General features: G+C 47.1%; 2 protein-coding genes across 3 annotated transcripts in view; both read right to left on the bottom strand.

The window, feature by feature from the left end:
* LOC143422296 (trypsin-1-like) overlaps window positions 1–23,375 on the bottom strand; it is a 279,262-nt gene that overhangs the window by 23,509 nt on the left and 232,378 nt on the right. The window lies entirely within an intron of this gene.
* LOC143422263 (protein O-mannosyl-transferase TMTC1) overlaps window positions 1–23,375 on the bottom strand; it is a 178,758-nt gene that overhangs the window by 2,185 nt on the left and 153,198 nt on the right. For both annotated transcript variants that reach the window (XM_076892771.1, XM_076892770.1), the window contains 3 exons: window positions 10,232–10,372; window positions 8,594–8,793; window positions 8,274–8,409 (listed from right to left, as the gene is read on the bottom strand). In XM_076892771.1, coding sequence (XP_076748886.1) covers window positions 8,274–8,409; window positions 8,594–8,793; window positions 10,232–10,372 — 477 coding nt within the window. The remainder of the gene's footprint in view (window positions 1–8,273; window positions 8,410–8,593; window positions 8,794–10,231; window positions 10,373–23,375) is intronic.

Raw genomic sequence — 23,375 nt, forward strand, 5'->3', positions numbered from 1 at the left:
TCGCGCGTCATGCTCGTATTCACGATGATGGAGCGTCTGACGGCGTCGCGCCGCCACGGGAAACCGTTCACACCCTCTCGATAAAATAAATTCGTAAATGACACACCCTTTTCACGCGTCAGTTCCGCGCGCGCGGTTCATTCTCCAGGGCTCTCTGCATTTTTTCTCTCTTTTCGTGAACGAGGCGGCGTGTTTACGAGGCGGAAAAGAGGGTGAATATCAAGAGTCAATAGTCGGATTCGATGGAGGACGCGCGCACGATCCTTTATCGTGTCGCACACTTCGCTCGCAACATTAACCCCGAGACGCTTGATACTTTCTCGCCAGGAACGAACGCGTATATACTTAAGTCGTTGGCCAGGAGTGAAGATTATTTAAAGTGGATACCAACCCCCGTTGATATCCACCAAGTATGCTGCACTCGAGCAGATTACGCTCCTTAATTTTTATCTATTTCGCCAAATATATACTATTTTCTACTAATTGTTCATTAAATTAGCTGTTTTATGAATGCAGGATTGTTGGTAACTCTTTTTAAAATCGTGCACGCGCGAGGAAACGGAATATTGACGTCGTATTAGAACCGACAAATTGCACGTTCATCCAAATATTTTTTTTAATAATTCACCGGAACGTGCGCGCAATACCAGAGGCGGCGAGGAGCAGCAGAGTTCAAAGAAAGTTCGGAGCCAAGGGGAACCATTATAAAATTCCGTAGACTGCGAGGAGAATTCCCTGGGACGTCTTGCTAAACGGTTCTCGCGGAATATTTGTGCACGGCTTCCGGGACGGTGGCGGGCCACGATAATTTTCGTCGATCGTGGAATTTCCTGCAGGATGCAGCGTTCCGTGTTTCAACCCCGTGCTCGCGCACGTTCGCGTCGTTCCGCGCGGAGGTAAAAGACCACGCGTCCCAGCTTTCCCCGTCCCATTCTTTTCCGATCTTCCCTCGTTCGTTCTCACCCGTCCTCTCGACCGCCTTCTGCGCGTCGTTTTACCAGTTAACCGTTCACTGCTAACTATTCCCCGGTTAATTCGCCAACACTTATCTCCTCGAACGCGAAACACTTACATTTCGCGCTCCTCTTTCCCTGTTCCTTCTTCCAGCCCATTTTTAAATCCAATTTTTTTTCCTCTCCTCCCTAGCGTCGTGTCACCCATGGTTAACGTTCAAGAACGAAGGGTAGAGTACTCGCGAGTAAAGTTGCTGTTCAATTTCTCACCCGTTGTGCTGCGAGGGAGGCTGCAATTGTAGCGCGCGTCTAGCTAGCTGAATAATCCCGATCATTATCAACGTCGTTGAATTTATCCGGGAGCAGTTAAGCTAAATTCCAAGCGACGAAGCTAAACAACGTTTTCGTGTCGCGTAATCGAACCCATCGCTCGTACGTGCCATCGTACACCTGTGCATTTCCTCCCGGCTTTAAAATTCTTCGTGGCGTTGGCCTCGACCCGACCGTTTCGTGTTCCCTGCCATTTGTTTCGTTCGTTTTTGCTTCTTATTCGCTGGTGATTCGAAATCGCGTAGCCTTTAATGCTCGATACGGTTTTCGATGCTGCAGGGATATGCGTGATTGGGTTTCATTCACGGGGGTGAAAGAGGGATCGACTAGAGCGGAAGTTCGCGATGCAGCTGACGTTGAGTTTGAAGCGCGTTGGTAGTTCGCAGTTGATGAAAGCCCTGAGACGATAAATTTTAATGTCGATGTACATAATACGATGAGACTTAACCCTTTGCGCTAGATGACTCCTTTTTTATCTTAATCCCCACTTTACGTCACAATGCCACTTCCCAACCGTAGACATAAACAGCCTAAGGAATCTGTTCACGACCCAATACTTCGCTTCTATCAACGGAAGATAATGAAATTCAGCATAAATTCAACCGCTCGAGTTGCCACGAAACATCGTGGCGAGTGAGAATCCGCTGTTCGAGCGCGAAAGTTTCAAATGATAAACTTGTTGGGAATAATTAGCTAGAAAAATATGAGAGTTTTATAGTTCTTCGCGTTTAATCGAAATTCGATAAGAAGGTACTCTCGACAGAACTTGCTTTCCGGTGAACGAAAAATAAATTCGCTGGATTCAACGGAAAATTACCCTTCTCCGCTGCGATTAAAGCCACTTCTACCCTTTTCCCAGCAACAAACATTGTTCTCGCTTATTTAATTAGTATAAATTCAGAAGATAAAACGCCCGGGCTAAAAACAATTTCCCCAGAAAGAATCTTGTAAGCCTCCGAAAGCTTGCCACCGTAATTCCCGCTAATCTACCAGCCGAACAATTTCCAGGCTAACGAGGAACCGAATTGTTTCGCCAGGCGACGCGTTATTTCCCCCACAATGCGTGCAATTTACTGGCTGCCTTAAGCGTTGCGTCCCGTTCTTCTGTCTTCGAGGCGAAACGGTAATTACCTCGAAAGTACTACATAGAGCATAGTCGCGCACCCTATTTCTAACGCACGAGCCACGGTACGAGCCCAGAAATAGTTATCATTATTATTACCATTAAACGCGGCATACGGATTTTCATATTTATAACGCGAGGAACGTGAGCTCCCTCGTTCATGAATGGGTTAAAGGTTAAACATTCTCGATCGTGTTCGCTAACCGACGCGATATAAAGTTCACTCGAACGACGGTAGTAACGAAGTGGCAACGCGCAGCTAGCCACGGCGATATCGGCCATTTGCCGGGGCACTGATCGACCGGATGAAACACGATGCTCTATGAATTATAAAATCGCCATTTACCGAGGGCTGGATAAAGGCTGATCCGGGCGTGGCGCGGGACAGGAAGCGGAAGGTGGAGGTAGAAAAGCGAAGGGTTGCTCGCGAGAAAGAGGGTGGGAAGAGCCATCGAGTGGATGAAGGGAGACGGATACGGTTGAAACGGGAAGAAGAAGAATGGAAGAGTGAAAAGTGAGCGAGAGAAAGAGAGGAACGCGTGTGTATCACTTAAAAATACGCTGGATATTTCGGCAACCGGCTGTTTTCCCAGCACTTTCTGAAAATCCAACGTTTGGCAAATAAATTATCCAGAAAAATCTGCTCGCGTACACGTGATTCGAGGGTCGACGGGCTGAAAATACAGAAACGGAGGTAGCGTCCGTAAATTTCCGATTTATCAGCCCGACGAGCGCTTAACGCAAGGGTGGCGACGTTATCGTTGCCTATGGAATCATCCCCTGACGCAGTCGCTGTCCTCGGAATTTATACGTTTGAAAAAGCTGCGACACACGGGCGATTATGACGTCGCGCCGTCTACTGAAACTCTTTGCATCTCTTTCAGACGATTTCGCGATTCGTACTGTTAATTCGATGTAATAAGTTGAATACATTTATTCGAAGCATACATAGAAAATGCTACAGAACGAGTACACAAGATATGGCAATTTTTTTTCAATTTTCCCCTATCAGTCAGATGGAAGTTGTGTTTGAACATCATAAAAACACATACGTTTGTCTTCGCAAAGTTTTATCTGCGGAACATATCCAACGTCATTATTGACAATGTGGCGTAAACTGTGTTAGCAGACGTTACAGCGCACAGAATCCAAAGCTACTTCAAAAGGATCGAAAAGGGTAACCCTGTGTACGCTAAATACATTTATCGTAAAAATTGTGGTTACCATCGTTTTCAAACTTTGCTTTCAACTTCTAGCTTTATTTGTCGTGTTCGAAAGCGAGAGATTGTATATTGCAAATATTGATAATGATTTCGGTCGGAAGTTGCTCGGATAACATTGCTTATTCTGCTGGTACGTTTATTCGAAAAAATCAGTACAGCCTCGCGCGGTTCACGTTTCGCATCGTTACAAGCTCCCGTTTCCGTGGCCAGTACGCGGCGAGTGAATTTTTGAAACTGACTGAAAGCGATTCGAATCGAACTAATGCTCGATAATTTTCCGGCAGCTGGTAAAACCACTCGTGTGCACGCCAATGCGGATAATGCGCCAGTCGTATTTTTCCCGGATCCGCGTATCGCGTAATTTTGTTTTCCATAACGCATTAATACGCCGCTGAAACGCATCGCTGATTGAAAATGAACGATTCTGGCTGTGTATTTAAATAACCCCGTCAGCCCCGCCGTAACAGAGGATAATGCTCTCGAATCCTGATGAGTCTATCGAGTTTGTTGCGATCTTTATGAACGCAGTAATTACGAATGTCGATGATACGTTATAGACAGAAAAAATTTCGTGATTTCGTATCGTTGCACCGTATCTGAAATCTATGAAGCTGCTGTATAGGTACGAGGTGATTGAACAGCAATGTACGCTCGCAATGTACTAGAAAATATCTAATTATAACCAACGAGTAAATAAAGCGATCGATATCATCCTCTAAATTTGAAACAGTAACTTGTTCGATCTGCAAATACAATCTGGAACGAATCGGAAAAACCACCGATGATTTATGAAAAATCAGTCTGACATTCGTACGATCTCTGTAAAATGGATGGTGACCTGCCGTTGACCGAATTGGCGTGAAAAATATCGTCATCGCACGAGGTTTATAATCGTTTGATCTTTCTGTTTCAACTGCGCTAGAAAATCTATCGCTTTAATGATCGCATCGTGTTGAACGTTTTAACTTTTAATCGAGCTCGCCTCGCTGAAGTAATAGTGCTGTTAGCACGGTGTATGTTGTTATTTGTACAAAAAAAAAAGGATGTAGAAATTTTTGTGTCCGTGCCATTAAATCATAAAAGCCCAGATTTAATATCGTCGAAAAGAGACCCATATAAAGTAACATTTGAAAAATAAAACTAGTCGAATGCTGCGATAACTTGCCTTGCTCGCGTATATCTCTGAAAACGATAACGACGACGGAGTGGAAATGGCGTTAGGTCTACAAGAATTACTTAACCGGTTAATCGGGTTTAATTCGTATTATTTAAAATCGATTCGACGCCGCTTACGCGCGTACACGATTTTTTGCTTTCGACGAGGCTTATCCGCTGATTACCAACGCGCGGCGGTATTACGGGTGGCACAGTTCGGCTGATGATTAATGCGCGCGATGATTTGTATTATATACAACAGAGAGCTCATGGTTAAACGTTGGCCAGTTCCGCAGTTCTTCTGCTGAATAATTCATCCTCGTGAATAATTCATAAGTCGAACGTAGCGAGGGGGATGAACAATGAAACGGTCGAAAATGCGGTGTAAGATTCGACAAATTTATCGCTTTATGGTTTATTTACAAGCACGTCGCCGTTGCGACCGGCAGAAGCGCAATCCACTTAAACGGCGAATCAATATTTCCCGAACCGTGGTCTCCGGTGCATCCACGCGCACGCGGTAATAAATAAAACACCCCTCTACTTTTTATTATTACACGGGGAAATCGGTCACGCGGAGGTTTCGCATCGCGTATTTTCACGGACTATGAAATTGCGTTGGGTTTCGGTACATCGATGAATTAAATGCTTTGAATCATTATCATATCGCATTCTGATACGTAAATTGACGGTTCGAAACCGTTTCGTTATTCCTGATGAAATTACGTACGTTTTGCATTCGCGGGCGAAATACTACCGCCATACACACCCCCTAGAGTCTTTCGCGAACTTTTAGCTAACACCACTTATCAACGAATCGAGCAAATGAGTCGAACTTCGGCAACGACGGGAACGCTGTTTATAGGATACGGCTTCGCTGAATATCCAACTCTCGCAACGCGTCGGGGCTTTCAAAGCATCGAACAGCGCGTAGAACAATAAACTCATTTCACCGATCCTCTAATCAAGAGACGACCTTTAATCACTTTGCGCCCCGTACCGCGGTATTCCCAGGCATCATCCTATTACCGATACACGTTTCGATTCGTCGACAAAGCCGCGAAGTTAGCGGAACACCGGCCGTGCAAATTCGTAGAACATCCCCGAGCTGGCTCCGTCTAGCCGTGGCAGTCATTAAGCCCATGCGAATGAAAAAGATTTCGTAACGAACTCCCTCGACTATCGACTGGAACGCAAACCGCGGTACACGCCGCACCCTCTAATATGGGCCCACGCACAGACAGAAAACAAAGAGGCAGAGTATCGTAATTACTCTGTTCCACGCGTATACGCGAAACTATGCACGCGTGCACACAGCAGCGTACGCGAGGGGACGCGAGAAGCGTGCGAACCGATTCTTCCAGCGCTGTACCCTCGTTGGTCCGCACGGGACCGTTCGCAACCCCCGCACCCTGCGGTCAGCACGGCAGATTTATATTTGCATTTAAAATCTGCACGCTGCGGCACATCTGTCAAACGGCGCATATTGAAATCTTTGCGCGTGGTAGTTACAGACTGACACCCCGTGTCACTCTGCCAGCTCTCGCGTTTTTTCTTCCCACCCTCTCTCTCTCTCTCTCTGTCCACGAATTTGTTTCTCCAAAATTTAACCCCTCGTCCACGGTCAGTGGACCCGTCCGTGGACCAGCTGGCTGGCCACGCCTGCGTCGACTAGCAGCCTCGTCCGCGAAACTGCGCCAACCTCCGACGACTCCTGCTGAGCCATCCCCGACAGGGGATGAACCGTTATGACAGCGATTTTTAGACGGTTCGAGATTAAACTGCGATTGCGTGGCAGGTTTTCGAGCGTTCGTGACGAGAGGAAATAGAAGTGGAAGGGTGCGCTGCGCTTTGCAGATTCCGCTATCTAATAGCCTGCGCGTACCTGGGGCGAGAGAGATATTTACCGCCTCCAACGAAAATCGAAACGAGAAAATACGCAAAAAATATTAGCGACAATTAACCAAGCTACCTCTACTGTCGAATGTCGGTCAATCCGAGCGCGCCAATAATTCGCGGCGAACACCAGAATGGAATCGTCCCGCGAAGTGATTAAACCGGTCGAGCGCAATACTTTTTGCGTCCACCTAAATCAAACGTCTACGTTTTCAACCTGAATGGACAATCCATAGGAAGCTCGCCAACGGAACAACCCATCGTACCGCCTCCTATCCTCGACTCCAAAAAAAAAAGGGAGAGCAGAAAAAGAGGGAAAAAAATTCCGCGATACAGCAGACTCGTTCAGCCGAAAACTGGCCACACCGGGCCGGGCTTTAATCGATCACCAGATCCGGGACGATAATTTCTACCAGCAAGAAAGAATTGATTCCCCGCGCATCCGCCAGCCCCAGCCGCGGGCGCCGTCTGCAAAAACAGCGCGAATTGTCGCCGGCAAATTTACCGTGGCTGTTTTATAGACGCTATTTGCGCAGCGGGGGCGCGAGAGAATTACAGTACGCGAGCCACAAAAGGGGGAAAAAAGGCGAGAGGGATACGCAGAGGGAGGTCGACGCGAAGGCCAGCTAGCAGACTACCCTGTAATCCGTGTATGTATGTATGCGTCTACGTATAGGGACACCCAAGCTTGCGCGATGCACGACTGTACTTGCAATGCTTGAAACGATTAAGCTACGCATAAGACACTTATACGGTCAGTGAAAAAGTTATTGTTGAAGAATGTTTTGTATTCTATTTAATTCCTTCGATTTTGTTACTTGTTTAATGATGAGATTTTGTGTGTGTCCAGATTCACGATGAGATTTCAGAATACACTGGTGACTACTCGAGTTTAAATGAATTAATGAAGCGTATCGAATATGACGAATAGTAGTTAATATCTGCAATGTCGATTGTAAATGAAGATCCTCGCACAATTGCGTGCACAGTTTCTCGTGCGAGTGAACGCGTACATGAAGGGTGACCCGCGCGATTGCCATCCGGGGGATGAAAGTTTCGCGTCAACTCCCGGGGCCGAAGTTACTAAGCTGTTCCAGCGATTCGTTTGCGCGCCAGTAGAGTGGCCGCGACGCGGCATTTTTCACCGGGACGAAGGAGTTTTCGTTTTTCTTCTGCTAATTTACTTCCGAGTACCTGGGCTGAGCAGCGATCAGCATACGGCGGTGGTAAATTTGCGTTTAATATTTCTGTCAGACGGTGAAGTTGCAACGCGTTCGCCACGGTGATCTAGATTTTTCCGTAGCCACGGAAATTCCTCTCCGTTTCCATCCGTCCTCCACGAAAGTCAGCGCGCGGTTCAGTTTCACGGGAGATAGTTTCTGTTTACGCTCGGCGTTTAATGGAAAGTTTAATGGAATCTTTAATCACAAGTAGTTATCACAATTTCATAGCGGGAGATTAAACGTACGATTGATTTAAAGTTACTGCACATGAATTAGAAGAAGAGTTCCCCTTTCATACGAAGGTAGGTTATATTCGTTTCTCTTAAAGGCAGACACTATCAATGTTCGTGTCGCGAGCGATTCAACTTACCTGGTGATAAGTTGATGGACCCTTGACCACTGACCCCGTGACCTCAGTATCCTGACCGTTCCCAGAAGCGACGATCTGTGCGACGGCGAGACCTCCATGGCTTTCAGATAATACTTGAGCGAGGGCAGCCATTTGCCTGGAGAAACGAACAACGGATACAACGTGAGTACAAAGCGGTGCGAGCAGGGCCGTTACCCCACGGTCGAGTTCCAATCTTGTTTCTTGCTACTTCGAACGACTTTAATTCGTACTTTGGACCGTCGCGACGGGAACCGCCTGGCTTTTATCCCACCCTTAATCCATTCGCCCGTTTCGCTTACCATTCTGGTAGAGCCACGAGGCGTACTCCGCGAGATGGTCAGGGCTCCGTGGCTGCAGTCTGACCACGTGCCGCAGTAGCACCCCCGCAGTTGGCCCTGTGGCCAGTCTGGCGAGTACCAAGTAGGCTGGGGTGTACGCCGGGTCCAGGGACACGCATTTTTGCAGCATCCGTATGCATTCCTCCGTCCTGTTCGTCTTCCTGACAAACGGAATCGCGTAACACGCTGCGTGAGTCGGCCTCATGGAATATACAACGCGTAATGAATAGGCGATGCGCTGGAGCGACGTGTACGGAGCATACGGGTCGAGAGAAATTTCATATGGCGTTGGGGGGAGGGGGAGATATGGATTTCGTTGGGGGTTTCCTCGGGATAATATTTTAAAACAGGCCACGGTTGCTGGTGATACAACGATATCGCTACGCTGGTATATACACCAGATACGAGGGGTAAAGGGAGAGAGAGAAGGAAATTTGCAATTTGATATATGCTTCGAGGTACGATGTATCTTTTTCGCTGCGCGAACGCCGTGTTTAATTACGATTTATCTTTCTGAGTTTTGTTCATTCACCGAATGAACACGGTCCATTACTTCTTTTGTTATTATCGTACCGACATCACATTATTCTAGGTCGCTTCGAATGATACCCCGAATTGTAACGAGCTGAAATCGATGAGCAATTTTTCCGATACTATTTTCTCGCTCTCTAAACAATCATCACTAATTCCGTAACGTTGTTCCATCGAAGCTTTGAACTCCACGATGCAAAACACTTCTACGAGCCATGCACTATGCAATCCAACTCTCCAACGATTACAAAACAAAACGAGGGAACCGTGAAAATACTTTCGCTGGTGAAAAATGGAAAAATTTATAGACGCTGCTATCCGACGCGGACTTGGAACGAAACGAAACGAAAATAGGGTGCGGCGGCGGTAACGCGCGGGGGTTGAACCGGTTACGATGCACGCACACGCCGCGTTACACTCTCTTCCCGTCAATTAAACTTTAATTTATCAAGCAGGAGGCGTTAATTAAACTTTAATTTTGACCGTGCCGGCAGAATTACCTTGCCACGGTGAATTTATCGCGGGTTATGCACTTCGGTCTACCCCGATATACCATTAATAACGTAGAACCGCGGTGGCTACGGGATTCTTCGTGTAACACTGTTTATTCCACGCGATGGGAGACTCCATTAGACCCCGGGGCATTCGGCGGAACGAGAATTATCTTTGATTTCGACCCGTTGCTACCCGTTGCTATACCGGCTTCCCTCGCCTCGTTTATTTTTCACGCGGCCGGATGAGTTACGCTTTCGTTGCGAGCTTTTCGCGTAACGCGATCGCGGATGCTACGAGAGATTACTGTTTGTTGACTTTTCGTTAATGTATTTATACACGGAAAAAGTTTGTTTGCGATTGGGTTCACGTGTGCCTTTACAATTCCCTTCAACGACTATTGTTTCATCACCGTTAAATATACGGAATAACGTGTAACCTGCATTTATCGTCTGAAGCGCCATTTCTCTGCATCGAGTGCCATTCTCATGAGGGGTGAGAAATTTTGAATACGACAATCCAGAAGAAGATACGAAAGAGAACGCACGTTTGGGTATGCATCGTGCATCTACTAACCTGTAGAGTTGGCCAAGATTGTAGTGAGCGTTGACGTGGCCCGGCTGCGCGTGTATCGCTGCCAAAAAGTGTTGCTCCGCTTGGTCGCCCACAGTGAGCGTGCCGAGGTTGTTATGCGCGCTGGCGTACGTCGGCCACAGCCTATAATCAAATAAACGCCGCTTATTTACAAAGTGATTAATGATCCGTAGGAACACGGGCGCGCCGCCGCGCGCATTTAATCGCGACGGTAATTCCGTTTCCCTGTGGCGCATACGTGCCCGCGTAATAATTGCCGATGGAGCCCGATCGCTGGAATAATTCCACCGTAGCCGGCTCGCTGCCCCTGCTCGAATCTTTTGTGGCGGCCTTTCGACTATCGCCACTAGAGGGACAGCACAGCCTACAATTTCCTGAAAGTACTCGCTAGCCTCTCCTTTCCTATATATAGAAGTTCTGAACTGTCCCTAATATCCCAGCATATAAGGCAGGGTCTGCTAGGAAGCCTTACTGATGAGTCCACTAGCAGGCCCAGGACGAAACGTTCTTCCCCTCTCTTTTCTTTTCTTTCTTTCTTCCTCCTTTATTCTATAAAAATACACGAAGCATGCCGCTTCAACTGGCGGAATTTGTCCGGGGTGGTGTTCCCACGGCTAACCAAATGAGCAGTTGCTCTACCATAGGTACGATAGGATTTTTAAGTGCAGTAAGTCTTATGGTAAGCGTGCTGCCTCGTGCTAGAATATGGTCGCATAGCCGGGTAATAGGACAAATAGCGCCAGTTGAAGCGGCATGCTTCGTGCATTTTTATATAGGCGGCGATAGTCGAAAGGCCGCCACACTTTTTAACTGCTTTGCGCAGTATCGTCGACGGGAACGTCGACGCACACTCGAGCGCGACGACAAACACACGCGCAGAAAATAACAACGGGAATCAGTTTCCGTTTTGTAATACCGAGGATTGTCAGGGTTCTACACGGAAAAATGGTACTCTTCGCCATTGCAATCCCCATTAGCTACTTGCAAATGCCTATATGCGGTACATTCTCGTTTTTATTTATTCCAGTTGTTACGTTGCTGTTTTGGTTTCGTTATTGGTATTACACGATAAAAGTTAAGCAATCCAGTTGGGTAATTATTTTATGGTGTTTTAAAGGACGAAGCTTTCCTCGCAGCTACTATCGAGTTCCACTGTTACAATTATTCTTCTAGAACTTGGTCTGCGAATAAATGGATTGAAACGCCCTATCGTACACGCGGCTGTACACAAGTGCAGCTGAAATATGGAACAGCCCTGTGCGGTCCGCGTGCCCCAATGGCGGGCTCCGCGTATTCTGCGCAACGTTTGACCAGATAATTCGCGAACATCGTCAGAGCAATGTTTTCGAGCTGACAAGCCGTAGCAGCGGGTTAATTAACGCGTCTGTCCAGCGGCTCGTGCTTGGCCGAAGGTGCGGATGGCTAACGAGCCGCGAGCATTGACCACGCTCGATAAGAGGGCCGGCCAACGCGAGCTTTCAAGCTTTCAAACGAGATCGTCCCACTTTGCTCGACGAGAAAAAGTGAAAACCGCGGCCGCGCAAACCGCGTCACTGCGGACGAATAAAAGGCGAACGGTCACGAGAGGCGAGTTAATTAAGTATTTTCTTTCGAGCGAAACGATTCGCGTTCTTTTTTTTTCTTTTCTCCGCGAGAGGAAATTACGTTTCGTAGAAGGTTCCGGCGATCTTTTTTCACCCTTCTCCCTTTTTATTTTATTAGAGGACGTCTATAGCCGGAACTCTGATCCGTTAGACCCATTTGTAGATGTCTGGTAATAATGGTAGTTAGAAAAGTAGAACGAGCGCTCGAGACGGGGAAGTTAAACGGGTTTTCAGAAGAATTCTTTTTCTAATTAGTTTTTCGAGTGGTTACGATTGTCGACGGATTTTCGATCCATCCGTAGCCCGATTGTTCTACGGATGTTGATCCATCGCCAAGACCCCCACCGGCTAACGAAGCGTTTTATAATTCCACATTTCTGCCAGCAACCGAGAACGTTTACTTCTTCGCGAGGCGCTGCCCGTACCTAAAAACTCGTTGCATTTCCAGGAAATATTTACCAAACTCGAGCGTTCGAAAGTGGAATTCCGGCGTTGGTTAATTCCGCGGCATCCGCCACTGGTCCGCGAGAACCCAATTTAGAAGTAACGTAGTTAGAGGAAATGTATTGCGGCGGAAATGCGCCCAGACGAAACCGTCTCCCAACTTCTGACGAGGAGCCCGCGCCCTGACAATGATTCTTTGGAACAACGCAATCGGAGGTAATATCGCGCCAGGATTAGAGGACGATATTATATTCTCGTAGTGGACGGAACGACACGATACCCCGTGTCGTGGTGCCTCGATTTCTCAGCGGGTACGACTTCAGGCGACTCGATTATTGCTTCCTTTTTTTATCTCTTTATTGTTTCTCTGAGGAAAATAAAGAATTGCCGCGAAGAGCAGTCGGGAAACACGGTTGTTCCTGATTTCGACGACAACTGGTTTGTAATTGTACAGAAACAGAAGTTCGCCTCGTTATTTAACGTTTTTAACTCGACCTGGGGGACGTGTAATTCGTTCGAGAAATACCAGGAACCGGTAAGCCGTTTTAATTGTTTCGCTTCGAGAAAGGCGAACCGTGAAATCTGTTTATTTAGTATTTTCCTTAATCCGTTGTAATGTGCGGAATAATTATAATCTTAAAAAAGAATCGAATATATACTCGGAGTATTGTCGAACGCAAAGTTCTAGTTGAAACGCTATCGTACAATAATAATGCAATTCCTATATGGTGTAATTGAAACGGAGGAAAGAAGCACACAACGCGCAGTTTAATCACGGCGACGTATCAATCGTTAAACCTACAAACTCAATTAGGTGGCTGTTACATAATTCGTTTCCAAGCGGTTTGGTAAAACAGGTACAGCAGTCACTTAGAACGAGCCCACCGAACTATACGTAATTATAAAGCGAAATAACTCGCGTGAAACGCGAGTGATCGATCCGAAACGAGACCTCTTTAAATCGCCGTGCTGCTCTCAAGCTTCGAATAATTTCCTCGCAGTTTGGAAGCCGGCATGAAACTTCTGCCCCACGGTGTACATCTAAATTGCTTCTAAGCATGAAGCTCTGTACTTAATAAAATGTCACTCGCACCCTTTCGGCTGCAAGCCTTCCCCGTGGCGCGCAGTCAACTGCAGCGCAGCGAGCTTTCATACGGAAATGGTAGAATCCGTGTATCCGTTGCACCCTGCCTCTGTGCGGGGTACTATAAAGTTCAGGCTGCGTTAACACGATCGCAATTAGCGGTGCAAATTGCTCTGACTGCGTCTACCTCGCCTGACGTCGTCGATCGTGTACCAAAGATTTGTTCGATCGCAGAGAATTATCGAACAAAATTTTGTTAAACGAGTACAGACTACAGTGAGATGAAATAACCAAAAAAATCAGCGAAATCATTTCATAAATGTTTAGAATGCGCGACGGTTGGAGAGATTCCGCCTATTCTCGAACGACACACGCGCACCCTCGTCCCGTGACATCTGCAGCGGCAAATTGACTTCGTCCACCGTGGATGTGCCGTACAAATGGCGCGCTCTTATCGGCGTAACATTCGATATTAAGGATGCCGTCGCGGTGGCAACACACGGACGGTCGTAACCGCGCGGAATATTAGGAAGAAGAAAGTCGGAGACACGAACCAAGCTGGGCCTCGGTTATATCTGGGGGATAGTTGCCCCGTAACGGCGCTACGGCGAGGGGTTGCGTCTTCGCGAGGGCTCAATAAGGGAGCTCGAGGAAAAATACGGCGATAGGATCGTCGAGCGCGAGTCGCACACAGTGAAATGAAGAAAGCGGATAAAGGGACAGGGGAAGAAATCCGACGTGAGTGGATCGGCCAGAGTCGAAAAAGAAAAGTATTATAATCCGACCGGTATTTTATCCAGGCTGTGATGCATGTTCACGCTCCCGCGGCGGATCCGTTTTATTCGACGCGCCTGGGACGGATCGCGCGTGTACTCCTTTCTTTTTTTTTTCTTTTTTTTTCGTTTTCGATACCTTTTTTTTAGTTCGCTTCTTTTCGTCCGTATTTTTGAACCTTTTTTCACGCTGCTCTTTCTGGCTTTGTTTTTGTTTAATCTTTGAAGGAAGAGCGTTTCATCAATTATTTAAGTCGCCGTGCAACGATATTGATTCCCGAAACGAAATATTTTGGCAGCAAACATTTTTTTCTTTCCTTCGCCAGTTTTCCCCTTTTTCCTCGTTTTTTTCGTTCGCCCTCGCCCCGTCTCGGTTTATTTTTTAGACTCGCCTCGCTTTTCGCGCGTTAAAGATTTATTGCTGCGCCGAGAAATAAAAGCAGCGCGGAGGAGGATTGGAATTTATTAGGATTGCAACCGGATTCTGCTCTATCGCTAGCGCGATCCTGTAGATCTTGACACTTCGCATGTGTACTCCGCGTTGGAGCTGTCCGTATGAAATATTCGTTGCTTTTCAGGTATTAATAGAATACCCATACGGAGTACCCTATAATTTACCACCTTAACTTACAGCCTAATAATGGGGATCACGTGTTGAACCGAGTGTCGATGAATGTACTCGATAAAATTCAAGCGCAAATTTATTCGTTCGAGACAAGTCAAACTGTAATTCCACGGAAAATTTCACTGCCCGCATTGAAACTTTTACGGACACTAAAAGACTCGTAAAAATATGGGGGAAATTTGTATAGGAAAGAAAAAGTGTTACAATACTGCGAGTAATAAAAGCGGGGAGCAAAACTGATTGTCACGTAAAAATCATAAAACGCGAGCGTAAATGAAAAAAAAAGAGGGGAGGAAAATTAGTGCGATTAGTAAGGAAAACATCAAACCGTGCTGTCGTAAACCTCGTTGATGCTATCGTGGGATCGAGCTACGAGCAAACTCGCCGCGCTCCAACAACACCGGGATAAATGGATAGATAAGCGTGACACTGATTATACACCCGACACCGTTTTCCCTAGCTCACGGTACAAAGAAATGTCCGATCGACGGATAGCCGTTGGACATTTTCGACGAACCTGTCGACTTCTCGCGAAATGTGACAGCCGAATATTTATCATGAACGCGACTGATTCGCGATGCTGATTAATCGTCAGATAGAATGTTCGAAGATCTGCTGAGCCAAGTGAACGCTGTTACCACTTTCTTCCAAGGAGTAGACATTATTTCATTACCTTGTAGCTTCCTTAAGAATTAAAAGTACTACTACTGCCGGTTACTTAATGAAAACTGAAAGATCCGCGTGTTCTTATCGTCTCGAACGACTAAAGTTGGCTCGTTCCCGATTGATCGATGCGGCTTCTAAGAAGAGAATTAATTCGAAAATCAGTCAACGAAACAGTCAATGGGAACTGGATCCTCGATTTTAAATAAATGCAAGCACCATCGCAATGAGCTTAAAATACGGGCGAAAGGAACGGCGGAAAATCGTGGACCGCTTGAGACTTTCTTAATAAGTTCAATTAGAGACGACTAACTACGTTTAAAGTGAAAACTCTTACGAGAATACTTCTCTTCTCATCCCTTTTAACGTTCTCGTTTCTCATTCTTTTTAGAGTAAAACGGTCAAACACCAAGCTATACCTTTCCCGTTCGAGATTTCCTTTCGCAAGCATTGTCGAGTAATAAACTTGCCTTTGCACACGAGTAATAGCTAGTATAATCTCTATTTACGCAATCTTTCGAATCAATATTTCATCCGCGGAGATCAGATCCATTTTGTTTGGTACCAAAGGTAATTGTCAAGTCAGTCCATCGCCGTTTTCATCCCAGCAAAGAAAATTTAATCAGGTTCGACTAGAGACTCCTCTTTGTAAACAATCTTTAAATATTCGCCAAGCCTAGATGTGCGCGCTTTCGCCTCAATTAAATTATTCCATAATCAAAGCGCACGGTGGGCGCCATTTTGTTGTCACCTCGAACGCGAGTGCTTTACGGACCGTGTTTGAAGCGCGATCTTGCTTGCCCAACGAAGTTCAGAACTGCTTGCGCCCGTCTGAAAATATCTTCGGGCTATCCGATTCGCTGAGAAGTTTTAATTAAAGCCGCTTTGTCGAGCGCAGCGAAATGCACGGTCACTCTGTCCCTAGTCCGGCGCCATTTTTCTCTGAACGGCGCACGACGACGGAGACCCGCGCTAACTAGATGGACAGGAAATCTTCTCGCGACCATTCGATCGTCCGTGGGGACCTTAAGGAATTGTTCCTGTCGGAGGTAACCGTGCTTCTTCCACAAATCCGTGCTTCTTCCCGATCGTGCAATCGAACTTCCTGTTCCGCACGCGCGAGCTGCCCCTACGTAGCCTCTGCGGTCTGCTGTCGCGATACGATGGAAGTTTAAGAGGAGAATCGAGGGTAGCTCGTTCGAAAAGCGGAGGTAGTGAAATCCAACTTAATACGTGACCACTGGAGAACAAGAAATCGCGATGTTCCTCAGTTTGCCCGTGAATTATCGACGGGTCAACTTTGAGCAGTGTACAACTTCGATTACGAAAAGAGGAACACATGACCATGGTTTCACTGTGAATTTCATTTACGATTTTTGACCATCGTCGCGCTCTACGGAAAATTGAATTCAAACGCTCTGGTCTCTGCAAAGAAGTAAGTCACTTTTTTAAGTATTCTTACTTACTCCGCTCTTCTCTGAACCACCTACTTGTTCCATTTTGTTGGAACTTAAGACGAGAAAGAGCGGAGTCTTAATTATGTGAATGAAAGGCACGTGAAATCCGCAACAAAAGCAGGGAGAACCCGGAGAACGACGGCCATTGTGGGGTGGAAAGCAGAATCGTAATTAGGAAAATGGCCTTGGCCGACAAAAGTACCGAGCTAGGGACGTGTAGTGCACTTGGCAAGTTCGAGTAATGCTAGAGTAATACTTTCGTCGGGATGCTGTCAACTGGCACAGAGAAAAGAATTTTACGAAACAAGGCTAATTGTGAAGGACGAGGAGGATTTGAAATTCGTTAACACAAGTCACGTATTCGCGGATTAGAGGAAATTCGAAATTAATAATTCACGGCTAGCAGAAAGATTCGTTCCGTGAATGTTTCTGAATAACGCAACGAGTATGAGCTGTCGAAAAGGGACGTGAAATATAAAATGTTCCCAGGTCTCCAGAGAGGGTCACGGGGATACCTCGATATTTACACGTCAGAGGACACAACCCCGGCAAAGTATCCGCAAGGGTGTCGCGTACTAGAACTGTCTCTTTATTGGATAATAAATAACTTGCTTCATCTATAAGAAAAAGATTAAGTGTATCTAGGGAGTGTGTTCCTCGTGTTGGACGCCATCTCCACACACGCACCCCTTTCGCGTGCCATCTTTCACGCAGGACACAATTAAGTTTCCTTAAATATTTACTCGTTGCTGTTGGACGTTTTCGACGTCGCACCCAAATCGTCGCGAAATCGTGAACGAAAAGTGCAACGAGCGTTCGTTAATTTCATGGTTTGCAGACGGACACGAACGGTATGCGTCACCTCGACGCCGATATTCACGGTGGACGAGAACTTCCTTGATGGCAGTTCCGCGTAGTTCGGTTCTTGCAGGATATCCCGGCGTAATTTTCGATAGACCGAGTTTACGGTTGCGGAGGATCGTAAAGTTAAGGCAACGACAAAGCTGGATAGGAAAGCAGCGGAGATAAAGCAGGCTGGGAAGAGCAGGGGGGTGTCGTTTGCCCGTATAGCAAATCCGACTACCCATTATCCCGCTATAATGGTGTTCCATGCCGGGTTATTGCGCATCGGGAATCATATTGAAATAGGAGAACGGTGGTAACAATTTTTAACGTTCGCCTCGCGTGGCTGTGCACTTTAGCGAATCGAGCCACCCGCCGTGTACATTGAAATAAAAGTGTGTACCAGCGTCAAAGGAATTATACTCGATTCAGGCGAATGGTCTCTTTTTAAATCGCGGCATAAAAATGTTTAGCTCGCGAGAAGCGACTATGAAATAGAAATGAACACTTTCGAACAGGGTACACGTATTATCCGTCGAAATGAGATTTCTCGCCAGTTCGAAAGGCGTGTAGCGAAGAACGAGGAGGAGGAAAATCGACGATTATTATCGCTCGGTAAACGAGAATCAATCCTCCCTTTGAGGGACGTAGCTACGAGTAAATAAATCATTGTCGCTTTCGAACAATGATAAGAGAGTGCTCGCTCGTGCTAGGAAACCGATGAACGCGCTATAGGCTCGTATTGTTCACGCGCCGGAAACGCTGGTGAATAAATTGGCCGCACTGTTTCCGCGATGCCATACTATTATTCTGTATTGTCTCTATATATTTATTGTGCAACGCGTTCATGTTTATTGCTCGTTTCGTGCGATTCTATCCGCGTCGAGCGACGGAATCGATACCCTCGGCAAACTGTTCTTTGCCTCTCGTTCAAGCTTGACAAGGAATTGATAATGGATGTACGATTAAAAATGTGGAAGGGTATATTCGTCGAGTACGTCGCTGTCGCCTTCGCGCATAACTCTCGCTTTAATATATCACAACAATAAAGCCAGTTTCAATCATCAAATTCAAGCATCGAACCAATGAATACCGCACGAGAGCGGATAAGAAGTTGGACGTCTGACACACATTCGAAACACCCCTTTCCCGTGCCGAGGAAAATTGAATTTCTACTCCCAGACGAGCCGACCCGATTCTCGACGCTATTTCCCCGTAGGTGGTCGGGGACTTAAGTCGAGCGCGCGTCAGACAATCGATAAACAATAAAACCGGATGCATTAGTATCTCGCGGGCGAAGTAGCTCCCTCGTCTTTCACCCCCCGCGCCTTCCGCCGTCCGCGACACCCCGACGAGAATTTTTATTGCGGCTCAACGTATCCGATGGGTTCTCTTTACGCTTGATTTTCCATCAGCCCAGCCGCGTATATCCACGCATCGCCTCGCGTACACACGTTTTACGCGGTGTCTCGAATAATAAAAGCGGCGTCGTAAAATCGCAATCACATAATGCGTTATCGCGAATGGAAGACAGCGCAACGGCCGTGTAAACATTTCCACCGATGTGTATCTATTTCGGTTCCCGTTGATGCGCAAGCAGTAACGCGATGCAAATGCCATCGTGCTGTTCCCTAGTTTTTTTTATTTCCCTTTCCTTCCCCTTTTTTCCGCCGAGTTATCCATTCTGGGGACTCGTAAAACCGCTGCGATTCATGTTCGAGTTTAATATCAGGAGTCAGCTGATACGACCTTTACAAGATTATCATTGGTTCGCATCTGGTGCGATTTGATTCCGTTCGCAAAAAAACGCGAACCCCGTAAGTCCCTTTAAAGACGCTACACGCACACCTTCGTTGCCCCTCAACCCCATTCGTTTCTTACTCGTATCGCAATGTTTCTCGCGCCATCGTTACCAGTGATCAAGCACCGATCGCTGGAATCAATACTTCGCTCGCTCGCGCAGAGGGCAATTAGAATTCCACGCGTCACCAGTCAAACAGTGAGGAGACATCGAATTGAACCCAGCGCGAGTAGACGCTCGATGCTGAGGAACGCTCGAGAAATATCGTCGAGCATTCCCGGGCGCGGAACCAGGGGGAGAACGGTGAAGAATGCGTCTACGTGAACGGGCACGTATCGCGCAAGAAGAAGCGCTCTTTCGAAAGCGGGGCGAAGAGAGGTAAGATAAAGAACGACAAGAGAAGGGCCGTGTTCAGAAGACGGGCAGCGGGACCCAGACGAATGAAAAGCAAACACGAGTCGCCCTGTTGTTCCCAGATCCTACCAACATTCCGCCGATCGACTACGTATTCCACCCTAGCGGGGGGTAGTTTTTCATTCCGGCCTGACAATTCCCCAGACACCTCGAGAGCCCATTCTTTCCGCGGACGCAATAACAGGGCGTCCTTGGAGCGGACGAGCCCCGAAAGTCCCGCGAAACTCGGATCTCCGCGCGTTCTTTGGCTCCTCAATTATTAGCGGACCACGGCCTGGGTCAATCTCGGGCTACTTTAAATTACTTAGCCGATGCGCCGTTCCCGGGTGGACGGGAAACTTCACGGAATGTCTCCCCGGGGAAATTCCGCGCGGCTGATCGAAAACTAATTCATCGTCGTGGCGTGTTGGAACGTCAACGGGAGGGACGTGGCTCGGTCCGTAGGATTGTACGAGCCGGTTGAGATTTCATCTCGATTATGGATTAAGAAACAGTGGCGCCGCCTAAGTGGCCATCGCGTTCGCCCCAGTAGAACGATTCTCCTGTTGCTTTCAATGTAAATCCGGAATTACGCTCTTGTTGAACGATCGTGGAACATTGAAGTCTGCGGAAGTGTTTCGAGGAATGCTTGGCTTATTTTAATTTTCCTCGTCACGGCTACGGGAGGATCAAATATTGAGACGGAGTCTCTGTAGGGAACGCGAAAGGGCGAGCTAAATGCCTGCCAACGCTGTGCGAGTAAATACTGAGAGGCGAAAAAGGCATTCGGGATGGAAATTAATAGCAAACTATAGAAAGGAGAGTGGACCGAAAAAATACGCGAGGCTCATCGAAGAGGCTCCATTCTACGGTCCATTGTCCGACGCAAGAGGAACTCCGGGACCAGCGCGATACCGCGGCGGAAAAAAAAGGAAAAAGGGAAAATAATTCTCCGTTAGCGCGACGAGGTCTCCGTTGAACGGGCACGGGCCCGTGGAACGCTCGCCGCGTCGATTTGCCGGACGAAACAAGCGTAGGAAATTGGCAGTTAGTCGAAGGTTCAATTTTTCAGAGCTAATACCGCTCGTGCGGAGAAAGCTGGGACGGCTGCATGGATAAAGGGCGCGGGCCGCCGGGACAAAGAAAGGTCGAATGGAATGAATGGGACAGTCGGGGCGCGGGCTGAGCCTAGGAAATGAGATCTACAAGCGAGCGAAAGCTGGACCGACGAGGGTGTACCGTCCAAGTGCAATTTTCATTCGGCTGCAGCCGTTCGCCAACGGTGCACCCGCTGTTCTCGCGCCTGCATCGTTTTCGCCCTCCTCGTTCCACCCTCTCTCTACGTCTCTCACCCCTTCTTCTCCACCTGCCACGTTCCACCCCTTTCGTTTCGCTTCGCGTTCATTTTCGTCTGCTCTTTTTTCAACCTCAACCGCGTTTCCCCCGTGTTTACCGGATTGATTGCATCTCCGCGGACAAATATTGCCATGCTAAGGCGAGACCGACGATTCTAGTTTCTTTAGTTTGTAATTCTCCAGACAGAAATTTAATGTATTTATCTAATGCAATGATACGCAAAATTATGTCACACGTGTACGTATGTAATTATGTTTGATCACACGGTGTCGAAACTTGATCTTGACGCCCATTCTTTCCCCAAAGATATCGTAAACGCGAGGAACGTCCGTTCAGAGATACCAGTTGGTGATTTAAAACGCGGTGCATTAGCCTAGACCAAAGAAAGGGCGCAAGAAGTGGCTTGCGGTTCGCTGAGGAAGGGTAAAAAGGAGTGGAAAAAAACGGGAGTTGTACGCAGAGCAGAGGGGGGTTGTAAAAGAGCAGGCGGGTCGAACGTAGCGCAACCGGATGGAAGCGGAGGAAAGAAGAGAGAGAAGAGAGTAGGCGGTTTGCCACTTCATCTCTACCCGGTCTGTGGCTAATTAATGCACTTTTGTTGGCTTCCCGCGGCCTTGGTCTGACTTGGTGCACGTAGTCTAGCACCGGGTAACTGGCGGAGTGGTTTCAGGAGAAAGATGCGACCACGATGTGGAAAGATCGCGCGACGATCGCGTGAGTTCCATCGCTGATCGATTGAGATTCCCATGTGCGAAGGTTATTAGCATCTCAGCATATCATTTAGCGATACCAATATATCTAGCTGTCCTTTACTTGTAAAACAACGATTAGAAGTGTTTCTGAAGGGCTGTGAAAGGTTTCTTCTTCGTCTATCTTAAAAGCACAATATTTCATTCCTTTGATGTTCAGCATCGTTTAGAAAGGCCTCGTTCGACGCGTGTTAATCCTTTCAAAATCGATGAAGCTATTCAGTGAAAGGTCAGCTCTCTTTTCGAAACTAGTCGACCCTCCATCTTGATCGCTGTTCTCCAATTAAACCGATACACGCGCAGTTTCATCAATAAACATAGCCGTTCTCGAGCCTCGCGACACAAAGGGGAGACACGCGGGACGACAGAGTCTAGCGCGAAGGTTATGAAGGCGTGGGTCGATTAAAATTCTTCAGCGTCGCGGAAATTCATCGCGGGACCTTCGTAGCTTTTGTGAAGATGGCCAAACCTCTCCTCCAAGTCGGCGTGTCCCCCGTCTGGCTGCGACATGCATAGTGATGAGGACCGCGCGGCGTTATCCCGGAATAGGGGCCAGCTACATCTCGACCGGCGCGGACCTCTCACAAAGGAGGTGTCTATTCATGAATCCGTGATCGATCTTGCTCCGTTTCGTCTTCTCTGGGGCGCACCTACCTACAACCTGCTCCAGGACTTTGATAACAAACTTTAAGAGAGCGCAATACCCAGAAAATGCATCGAGTACGCTCGATACGCTCAGATTCGTATACCTGTCATTAGTTATGGAGTTCGCAGCTGATTTCGAATTTAAATCTGCATTGCATGGCATAAGAAATGGTACCAATTTTGTTATATCAATTTCGACAATCGTCGACGTTCAACAGCACCTTTACGATGAACTTGCACGTAACTTGGGGACGATTCGAAATGAGGGCACGACCGATCGAATCGCCATTAGCGCAACTGGACGGTTCCGGACGGTACCGATCTAATGATAGACGACTTCTTCTTGATAAAATGCGCCCAGAGGAGAACCGTTATCGGTGATCTCTTAAAGGTCGGCAATTTCGGAGATTATAGTCGACAAACGAAGGGATTTTATGACCACGCGAAGAATTTCACAGGGGAATCAATTATAATCTACGGTTCATTTTCAGTGGGATCGAAAAGGGATAATAATGCGATTCTAAGGCATTATTTATTATTACTTCTGGAATTTATCAATGAAAAATGTAAGTGCCTGTCAACGTCTAAGCCTTCCATTATATTATGTTGTCAAAGTATTTAAATTTTCACTAATGAGTTTGACGCACAACTATAAACTAGTCACAAGTTTTATTTGCTATTAATCTACG

This window comes from Xylocopa sonorina, chromosome 3 (genome assembly GCF_050948175.1).
Source record: "Xylocopa sonorina isolate GNS202 chromosome 3, iyXylSono1_principal, whole genome shotgun sequence".
Classification (NCBI taxonomy): Eukaryota; Metazoa; Arthropoda; class Insecta; order Hymenoptera; family Apidae; genus Xylocopa; species Xylocopa sonorina.